At 36.9% G+C, this 10953-nt stretch overlaps 1 protein-coding gene across 3 annotated transcripts; it reads right to left on the bottom strand.

The window, feature by feature from the left end:
* Window positions 1–7204: 7204 nt before the first annotated feature.
* LOC306876725 (uncharacterized protein) lies at window positions 7205–10747 on the bottom strand. 3 transcript variants are annotated; one of them, XM_079428092.1, is made up of 5 exons: window positions 10647–10747; window positions 9800–9827; window positions 8829–8996; window positions 8602–8697; window positions 7205–8106 (listed from the first exon to the last, which is right to left on the bottom strand). In XM_079428092.1, exons 3-5 carry the CDS (start codon window positions 8910–8912, stop codon window positions 7771–7773), a joined length of 516 nt encoding a protein of 171 aa, XP_079284218.1. In that variant the 5' UTR covers window positions 8913–8996; window positions 9800–9827; window positions 10647–10747; the 3' UTR covers window positions 7205–7770. The 3 variants fall into 3 exon arrangements, with proteins under 3 accessions (XP_079284218.1, XP_079284217.1, XP_079284219.1); XM_079428091.1 differs by having other exon boundaries at window positions 9287–9827; window positions 10647–10726; XM_079428093.1 differs by lacking the exon at window positions 9800–9827 and having other exon boundaries at window positions 10647–10736.
* Window positions 10748–10953: the final 206 nt, after the last annotated feature.

The following is a 10953-nucleotide window of genomic DNA, read 5'->3' on the forward strand; positions in this document are numbered from 1 at the left end:
ATTTGTGTGTAAAGTTTTGAAAAAAAAGAGGCAAAGTTTTGAAAATGTAAGCAGTTAAAAAAAAAAACTGTAACTAATTCCACATTTAGTCCTATTCTATAGCTTTAAAGGAATAGTTCATCCAAATATTAAAATTTCCTGAAAATTTACCCACCCTCACTGGAGGAAGCATTATTATTAATTATGGACTGGTAGTTCAGGCAGAAGCAATGGTTTCAAGTTCAAAATGACTTAATGATGGATTTGTATATTACAAACATGCAGCTTTTTGCTTCTCGGGACATTAATTGATGTACTGGAGTGGTGTGGATTACTTGTGGATTATTGTGATGTTTTCATCAGTTGTTTGGACTCTCATTCTGAACGGCACCCATTCACTGCAGAGCATCCATTGGCGAGCAAGTGATGTAATGCTATTGTTTTGGGTTTTTTTCTTCTGATTATTATTTTCTTCTCTTTCTCTCTCTTTCTCTCTCTCTCTCTCTTTCTCTCTCTCTCTCTCTCTCTCTCTCTCCCTCCCTCTCTCTTTCTCTTTCTTTCTTTTTGCGCACATTAATTTTGAGTGTGTTTTCTATATTTTCTAGTTGCGTTTAATTTAGATTTATCTTTTCTAGTTTACCATAATTCAAATTCATTCATTCAAAACTTTTTGTGCCAGAACTGCTCTGATTAAATGATAAATTGTATCACTGGATAATCTTAAAAGGATAATTGTCTCAATATAGCAAGCAACTTCTTGTTAGTGTATTAAATGTAGTGAACTACTTTTTAAAAGGGCAGCTTTATTGTAGCCTAACTACTGTAAATTATGAGTAGCTTAAAGGCAAGTCTTTCACTGGTGTGTGTGTAGGGCAGAGGTGGCACTGCGTTTTGTTGTTTCTGTAATTAGTGCTGGAGTGCTACTAATGGCAGGCCGGGACAGACTGTGGCGAATGGCTGTTCTTTTGTGTGAAAAGGCTGCTCCTTCGCTCTCTGCTTCTTCTTTTTCTCTCTCTCTGCGCTCTCTCCATCCTCTCGGGATCTCATCATCTTCCCTAACAGTCAGAGTGGGATTTAGTACCCTCTATTCCCTCACCTTCTTTCTCTCCCTCTTCCCCTCTCTCTGTGTGTCTCTTTCTGATGATTTGGAGCTGTTTTACTTTTCAGGTTGTGTCTTTTTCTGACACTTATCTGTTCTGTGCTTTCAAGAGAAGCTTTGTATGTGGCGTATAGGAAGTTTGGAGTTAAATTCTTGGATATATTTATTTTTGGTTCTATTATTGAAAATGTTAGAGTGGTCACAAGGGTTAATAGATTAGATTAGATTAGATTAGATTAGATTAGATTAGATTAGATTAGATTAGATTAGATTAGATTAGATTCAACTTTATTGTCATTGCACATGTAAGGTACAGGGCAACGAAATGCAGTTAGCATCTAACCAGAAGTGCAATAAGCAGAGGTGCAGGATATACAGTGCCTACAATATGTTACATATGTACAGAATATACAGATAAGGCAGTAGTACTATGGACATAATTTACAATTTTTAAATACTATCAGTATGATATACAGATGGGTGATATGAACATACTATACAGATGGATTATGCAGTAAATGTATGTACACTATGAGCAAAAACTATGAACATAATTACAAATAGATATGAATAAGCTATACATTAAGATATACAGTCAGGTCCATAAATATTGGGACATCGACACAATTCTAAAATTTTTGGCTCTATACACCACAATGGATTTCAAATGAAACGAACAAGATGTGCTTTAACTGCAGACTGTCAGCTTTAATTTGAGGGTATTTACATCCAAATCAGGTGAACGGTGTAGGAATTACAACAGTTTGCATATGTGCCTCCCACTTGTAAAGGGACCAAAAGTAATGGGACAGAATAATAATCATAAATCAAACTTTCACTTTTTAATACTTGGTTGCAAATCCTTTGCAGTCAATTACAGCCTGAAGTCTGGAACGCATAGACATCACCAGACGCTGGGTTTCATCCCTGGTGATGCTCTGCCAGGCCTCTACTGCAACCGTCTTCAGTTCCTGCTTGTTCTTGGGGCATTTTCCCTTCAGTTTTGTCTTCAGCAAGTGAAATGCATGCTCAATCGGATTCAGGTCAGGTGATTGACTTGGCCATTGCATAACAGTCCACTTCTTTCCCTTCAAAAACTCTTTGGTTGCTTTTGCAGTATGCTTTGGGTCATTGTCCATCTGCACTGTGAAGCACCGTCCAGTGAGTTCTGAAGCATTTGGCTGAATATGAGCAGATAATATTGCCCTAAACACTTCAGAATTCATCCTGCTGCTTTTGTCAGCAGTCACATCATCAATAAATACAAGAGAACCAGTTCCACTGGCAGCCATAAATGCCCACGCCATGACACTACCACCACCATGCTTCACTGATGAAGTGGTATGCTTAGGATCATGAGCAGTTCCTTTCCTTCTCCATACTCTTCTCTTCCCATCACTCTGTTACAAGTTGATCTTGGTCTCATCTGTCCATAGGATGTTGTTCCAGAACTGTGAAGGCTTTTTTAGATGTCGTTTGGCAAACTCTAATCTGGTCTTCCTGTTTTTGAGGCTCACCAATGGTTTACATCTTGTGGTCAACCCTCTGTATTCACTCTGGTGAAGTCTTCTCTTGATTGTTGACTTTGACACACATACACCTACCTCCTGGAGAGTGTTCTTGATTTGGCCAACTGTTGTGAAGGGTGTTTTCTTCACCAGGGAAAGAATTCTTCGGTCATCCACCACAGTTGTTTTCCGTGGTCTTCCGGGTCTTTTGGTGTTGCTGAGCTCACCGGTGCGTTCCTTCTTTTTAAGAATGTTCCAAACAGTTGTTTTGGCCACGCCTAATGTTTTTGCTATCTCTCTGATGGGTTTGTTTTGTTTTTTCAGCCTAATTTTTTATTTTTTATTTTTTTTTATGCAAACAAACATGCTATTTACAGGTGACAAATCAGATACAGAGTAACCAGGGTCAACAAAACATACATGACAGCCAACATGGTTTGTGTGAGTATGAGTGTGTGTGTGTGTGTGTGTGTGTGTGTGTGTGTGTGTGTGTTTGTTTGTGTGTGTGTGTGTGTGTGTGTGTGTGTGTGTGTGTGTGTGTGTGTGTGTGTGTGTGTGTGTGTGTGACTGGGTTCGGAAGTATAACTAAACAAAATAATAAAAAAAAATTAATAAATTAATCCAAAAAAAAAAGTACAACAGTAATGATAACACTAATAATAATAATAATAATAGTAACATTAATAACAAAAATTAGAGGATAGTAATTAATTAATTAATTAATTAATTGTTTTTTCAGCCTAATGATGGCTTGCTTCACTGATAGTGACGGCTCTTTGGATCTCATCTTGACAGTTGACAGTAACAGATTCCAAATGAAAATAGCACACTTGAAATTAACTCTGGACCTTTTATCTGCTCATTGTAGTTGGGATAATGAGGGAATAACACACACCTGGCCATGGAACAGCTGAGAAGCCAATTGTCCCATTACTTTTGGTCCCTTAACAAGTGAGAGGCACATATGCAAATGTTGTAATTCCTACAACGTTCACCTGATTTGGATGTAAATACCCTCAAATTAAAGCTGACAGTCTGCAGTTAAAGCACATCTTGTTCGTTTCATTTGAAATCCATTGTGGAGGTGTATAGAGCCAAAAATGTTAGAATTGTGTCAATGTCCCAATATTTATGGACCTGACTGTATAAACAGTAGTGCAATCAACATTGAAAGTGCATAGAAAATAAAAATTTCCAGTACATAGTACTCAGTGTGTAGATGGATTTTTTTTTTTTTTACCGATTTAGTGATGGGGAGGGGTGGAGAGTTTGTAGTGGTATGTGAGGGGGAATCATCAGACAGAGTTCAGTAGGGAGACAGCTGTAGGGAAAAAGCTGTTCCTGAGACTGCTGGCCTTTGTCCGGAGGCTCCTGAAGCGCCTCCCAGAGGGCAGTAAGTTAAACAGTCTATGGTCAGGGTGAGAGGAGTCCTTAAGAACGCTGCGAGTTCGACGTAAACAGTGTTTTCTCTGGACGTCCTCAATGGCAGGAAGTGGTGTCCCTGTGATGCATTGGGCGGTTTTCACCACCCTCTGCAGTGCCTTGCGGTCAGCAACTGAGCAGTTCCCATACCAGACTGTGATACAGTTGGTCAGGATGCTTTCAATCACACACCGGTAGAAGTTCACCAGGATGGCTGGAGACAAGTGGTTCTTCTTCAGTGTCCTAAGGAAGAAGAGGCGTTGGTGAGCCTTCTTGACTAGGCTGGATGTGTTGGTGGTCCAGGTCAGGTCCTCCGAGATGTGGATTCCCAGGAACTTGAAGCTGGAGACACGTTCAACAGCCATCCCGTTAATGTGGATGGGGTCATGCGTGCCACTTTTCTTCTTCCTGAAGTCCACAATAAGCTCTTTTGTCTTACTGGTGTTGAATAGCAGGATATTGTCAGCGCACCATGCAGCCAGGTGCTGTACCTCCTCCCTGTAGGCAGTCTCATCGTTGTCTCTGATGAGGCCAATCACTGTGGTGTCATCAGCAAACTTGATGATGGACTTGATGATATACAGTTAATATATTATATAAAAATGTAATTATTAATTTATTATTCTAACTGTTTTGTTTCTAAGAAATAATAATAATATTCTGTGCTAAATTACTAAAGGGTTTGTTTTCAAAAAAAGTATTTTTTTTAATTGCATTTTTTAAATAAAATAAAAGCATTATATAGCTGACCCACAGACTAAGGTAAATATTTTAAAATATATAGTAAATAATAAATATATTGTTATGTATAAAGTAAATATAAAAAATGATTATTTTTTTCAATTAAACTTTTTTTAAAGAAAAAGCCCTGCATATTGGTTTGTAGTGAGTAAATACTGCTTATTTCATGGCCTCTAAACTGCTTAATGTAGACTATTTGCATTAAGGTATTTTAAACATTAATATATTGCTCATTTCTGCAAAGCTGCTTTAAAACAGTGTATACTGTGAAATGCACTACTAAAATTATAAAATCTGACATCACTCTGCAAGCACAGATGAATATACATGGTATGGGCGAGGATATCTCATTGCCTTATTACTAGGTCTGAAATGCCATCCTCAGTCCTTACCGTCCTTCGCCGTATCCACACTTTGGTGCTGTAATGTCACATAGATTGTCAGGTAATAGTCATCTGTAAAGTCCACATCAGTGCAGGCTGAGCATAACAGCACATAGTATCTACAAAGCCTGCAAATGAATGTCAAGTCCATCATTTGGGACAGAGCCTAGTGCCTCGATCCCTTGAATATCTTTCAAAGATTTAATGCCACAAACCTTGTGAACCTCAGTGAAAATCAATGCTTTGTTATTCCTCTAATGTGCACAAACGCCTAGTACCTTAAAGTTAACCCCAAAATGAAACTTTTCACAATTTACTCACCTTCATGTAGGCCTAGTTCGAAAAAACTTTGTGTTTATTTCTTGTGTGGAACATAAAAGAAGATATTTTGAAGAATATTGGTAACCAAACAGTTTTGGTTCCCATTGACTTCTATTGTATGGACACACAAAAAAAATAAAAATATGCAAATCTATGGGATCCAAAACTGTCTGGTTATCAGCATTCTTCAAAATGTCTTCCTTTGCGTCAAGTAAACAGTACATAGTAACATATGTAAATATATTTTAAATAAGATTATTCATTCATTAATTTATATATTTATTTATTCTACTGACATTACTTTTAAGAAATAATAATAAACGGTTGTGCCAAACAACTAAAAGGTTTCTGTTCGAGTTCTGTTCTGTTCTGTTCTTTTCTTTTCTTTTCTTTTTAATAAATAAATAAATCCAGACAAAATGGCATCATATACCTGACCCACAGACAAAGGTAAATAGAGCTAAATATATAATCTCTAGTAAATGTAGTTCAAGTAAATATATTTTTGATAACACTTTATTTTGATAGTCCACTTTACTGTAGACATTCAACTAACAGTAACTAACTTTGCAACTACAGGTCAACTAGTCATTAGAGTATTAGTAGACTGTCTGCTTAAAGGGCTCATATGATGTTGCTAAAAAGAACATTATTTTGTGTATTTGGTGTAATGCGATGTGTTTATGCGGTTTAAGGTTCAAAAACACATTATTTTCCATATACTGTACATTATTATTTCTACTCTATGCCCTGCCTTTCTGAAACGCACAGACTTTTACAAAGTTCATCGTTCTGAGAAGCGAGGCGTGCTCTGATTGGCCAGCTATCTAGTGTGTTGTGATTGGCCGAATACCTCAAGCATGAGACGGAAATGTTACGCCCCTTGCCGTGATGTGATGCCGTGTCCCGGCGCGACGCCACAAAAACAATAAAACCCATTATAAACGAGGCATTTGTTGCATCCAGTGGGGACATAATTACTGATTATAATGACTTATACTGTCTTTTTACGTAAACATTACCATGTCTGCATTTGTGATCGGAGAAACGACAAACAACAAGCGTTACTCTACACTGCTCAAAACTTGCGTTTGAATCGTCAGTGGCAAATTCTATAAATAAGAAAACGTACTTACAGGCTGTGAGTCAAAAGCGCCAGACTGTCCTTGCAAAGTTGAAATTGCCCCACTTTATAGAAACAGCCTTTGTGCAAGCCAGCATTGTAGGCTACTCTCCCAGGTTCAGGAAATAGTCCTCTGTAAAATGCGCTACACACACTCTAATATTTGGGTTGAACTGCTCTGGAACAGTGTTGTAAATACAACTTAACCACTGATTTCTAGTTGTGTCCTCTTTTGGAAGCCCAAACAAAGTACTTTCGCTTTCACAACGAAACACAGCGTCTCCACGACATGGCGCCAGTGGCAGCAACAATACTACAGCGAGAATAAAAGTTCCACCTTCTTTCTTTGCATACACTGTAAAACCAAATTAGTAAGCAGAACTCAAAAAAATTGATGTAACTCGTTGCCTCAATTTTTTTAAGTTCATGAACTTAAAAAAAAAATATTTCAAAGGTTAAATATTTGGATTACATGTTACATAAACATTTTAATTACAGTTAAATTAAAACTTGTTATCAAATCAACTTAAATATTTTCAGTTATAGCAACTTAAAATTTTCCTTACCCATTCTCATTGTATTAAGTTAACATTACAAAAAAAAAATAAGTACACAAAGAACCATTTTTAAGTAGCATCAACTCAATATTTATTAGTCTTAGTCATTTGTTTTACAAGTACAAGTAACTCAAAACCTTTGACACACAAGACTTAAAATCATATGCCTAAAAACTCAATTTTTGTGGTAACTCGTTGCCTCAAATATTTTGAGTACAAACAACTTCAACAGTTTAAGTTACAATGAGTTACACTGAATTCTTGCCATCTTCTATTTAACACTGCAGTGTTAATTTAAAAGACAGAAACATAAAACAATTCAGAGATGCACTAGGCTAAAACCTGAACACCAGATTAAAATAGCACCTCTAAAATTACAAATTTATGAACCTGCATGAAACTTTACAACAGCATGTACCATTTAAAACTAAAATACCTGTACATTTATCAAGTACTACCCAGCTGTACTTAACAACTCTCAAGAACAAGAGCTGTATTAATGCCAAATAACATTAATAAATACAAAAGGCACACTGCATATTGTGGGAAAAAAATAAAATAAAATTGGTGCAGAAACATTTTAACCATTATTTTCACAGAAATAACCTACATTGAACTACAGAGGAACTGCCAGGCCTTAGTAATTATTCTGATAAATCTCTACATGCGCATCGTCATTTTTGAGACTCTGTAACTTGGGTGACAGTTTACCATCGTCAAGACCAAGTAAAATCTTCTGAATGAATTCAAAAGTGTTGGTCAGTCCCCTGGGATAGCTGAGGTGTAGTGCATAGATCAGTCCAAACATTACCAGGAAGGCATCAGCAAATCTGGGGAGGTTGCCCACAATCTCGCTTTCAATGACAACAGAGATTTTCACAGGCTGGAAGTGAACTGGACTTGTGTCATTATCTTTGACGACTGTGAGGAGGGCCACTGCAACATCTAAAAGCTCTGGCTCATCAGATGTGTCCTGTAAAATAAAATAGATATAAAAAGGATTAAAGATTTTTATTAAGATTTTTGACAAAAATATTTGCAGCAGGTTTAGTGCAAAGATAAAGGCATTTAGTTAGTCATGAGATTTAACAAACAATATTGCTTCAGACCAACTGACAGAAAGTTTAATGATTTTGATTGTTGTGTGAACAAACTACAGTATGACGATTTTAAACAGAAGATCAGTGTTCTACAGGACCCAGCTAAGCTACCAGTAAACAAGAAATTGATACTATGCTAAAAAAACCTATAAAAATGCTTTATTTTGTTTAAAGCAATCTAGTACCAAAGTTTTTTTTTTTTTTTTTTACAGTAAGGTCAAAGAAAACAAATCGCTTCAAATCTCTTCAAATCACACAAACTATGTGATTTGAAAGACTGAGCAAGGGTAAGCGTGTAAGTATGTCTGTATTCATATGAACTGTTTACTTAATATGGTCGTGAGATAAAAAAACCCCAAAAAACTCACTGTGCAGGTCTTGAAAAACTCAGAGACGTCCTCACGTAGATACACAGGAAGGGCATGAAGAACAGTAACACGCTTTGTGTGTATGTCATGAAACGCCTATAACGATAAAAACAGAATTGTACATAACTTATTTAATGTTAAACAACACAAGATTTTCAAATGTTTTCCAATGTTCCTCTTTTAATTAGGAATTAGACCTATAAAAAAAGGGATAACAATATTTTTACCTGTTCATCATGGAGTTTTAGGATTTCAGTCAAAACATCTGATGTCTTCCCGGTTCTGCCTGCCTTCTGTCTGAACAGGGTCATCAGTCTAGGAAGATGTCGGTCAAGCTCTGAGTAGAATGTGTTGGGCAGGTTCTGGTTTGTAATTCGTTGGAACTCTGCATACACCTACATTTTAAAACAAAGACAGACTAATATAACTATATAATATAACATTGGAATCCATAACCGCACTTACAACTTCATCCAGTGCAGATTCTGCCACATTGCAACCATTTCTCTGCAATATATCTTTAATTGCCTCCTTGATCAAAGGCTGAGATAAGAAGCAGACCTGATTTAAATGCTCCACTATTTCTTGGGTAGCTGTGTTTGAGACATGTAGGATTGCCTGCATCTTCAAAAATAAGATAAATTCATTCTGAGATGTTTTTTTAGTTCGTCAGTGTCACACTGACCATCATCCCCCACTGGATCCTCATCTGTGCCTGGAGGTTCTTCATACAAATCACCATCAACTGCAGGAATACTGGCTTGACCAACTTCACTGACAATGTCATTTTGAAAGTCTGATGAAACACTTGCTTGGTGTGATCTACTTTTATGAGAATTGAATGAAGAGTATACATTTGTGGTAAAGCTACAATCCTTGTATGGGCAAGCCACCGTTTCATGATTTCTTAAATGCCTTCTAAGATGGCAGAAAAGAACAGATTCAGAAAATTGCTGCTGAAATGGGCATAAAGGGCATTTAAATAACAGAGCCTGCTGAGAGTGTTCTGCACTACTGCCAAATTGGCGAGTATGATATCTTGACAAATGAGTTCTAAGACTATTAAGTGTCTTAAATGTACACATGCAATCATTATAGATGCATGGAAGAGGGTTTACACTGGAAAAGTGACTGTGTTGAAGTCTGTAGTACTTAAATACTTGCAATCTGTCAGTAAAAGAAGTTGAGCACAACTTACATTGCCAAATCATACTGTAGCCAACAACCTGAAAGAAAAAAAAAATAATGTTAGAAAGTGTATAGCTCCAAAAAAAAAAAAAAGTTTAATTATTAAGTACAAGTCAACTAACAGGTTACATGATCATGACCAGAGAATACAACTAACACTGTTTTCGTTGTAATGTGTTTTTTCATGTGTACAGATAAAAATGTTAATGTTACACCAAACATAGAGCGGAGTACTATATAATAGACGAGGCTGTTTAAATATTAAGCAGGAAAATGATAAATGTGGACCTCTTCATATAGACATCTCAGCGCTGTTTTATATTTCTAAACAGACGTCATCAGTCAAAACTTGAACACATAACGGCTCTATATCATTTTGCCAAATTACAGGCTTTACTGGCACATTTCTGCAATGGCACATGCTCTCCAGCTCCCTAATTTGCGTATCAGTGGCACGCCAACACATTGGGGAAAGTATATTGTCCAAGTTATCTAGTTTTGTGCACACCAGACAAAATTAGCAATGAATAAGCAATGGATGTTTTTTTTTAATCGCGTGTCACGCATGGACGTAACAATCTCAGCGCCTAATGTCTTTAAAACAAATGTAACGTTAGGCTAAATTGTTCACGCGGAATTACAGACTGGTCCGTTTGAAAAATGATATAAGTTAGCTGATGTGTAACATATACTTCGTCGTTCGTTGTTTTTATTAGGCCTATTTCATCAGTTATTCCTTGCTAGACATCCATGAATTTTGAATGTAAATATACGTAACTAACGAACGCTGTTTAAAGTTTTGTCTTGATTAAACTGCTGCAACTGTTCACTAGATAAAAAACACATTTAACACTTACCGTGACACCGACGTTGCTGGTAACTGCCGACAGCTTGAAGCTTACATCCTCCTCACTGCACTGCAGTCACTTGTGGCGCCAACGTAACTTAAAAGTTATCCGCGTGTTGCGCGTTCCCACAACGTCGCAAGTCTCACGTTGACCTTGGGGCACGTGAGCCTCGTAAGCCAATAAAATGATGACCCTTATGTCAACCGAGTCGTAACTTTTTAATCAAACATATTTTTTCCTGCCTGCCATATAAAGAAACCTCTAATGTTGAACCCACTTAGATGTTCGTTGAAGTTACAATGTTGAGCTCTTAAAT

The sequence above is a fragment of the Barbus barbus genome, assembly GCF_936440315.1.
Source record: "Barbus barbus genome assembly, chromosome: 11".
Lineage (NCBI taxonomy): Eukaryota > Metazoa > Chordata > Actinopteri > Cypriniformes > Cyprinidae > Barbus > Barbus barbus.

What these genes read in the sequence shown, in the direction of transcription:
- LOC306876725 (XM_079428091.1), bottom strand. Translation starts at nt 9,502, where the DNA reads ATGAAACGGTGGCTTGCCCATACAAGGATTGTAGCTTTACCACAAATG. An exon ending in GGATCCAGTGGGGGATGATG is followed by an intron (nt 8,997 to 9,286) that starts GTCAGTGTGACA and finishes TTTAAAATGTAG; the next exon opens with GTGTATGCAGAGTTCCAACG. An exon ending in AGTTTTTCAAGACCTGCACA is followed by an intron (nt 8,107 to 8,601) that starts GTGAGTTTTTTG and finishes TTTATTTTACAG; the next exon opens with GACACATCTGATGAGCCAGA.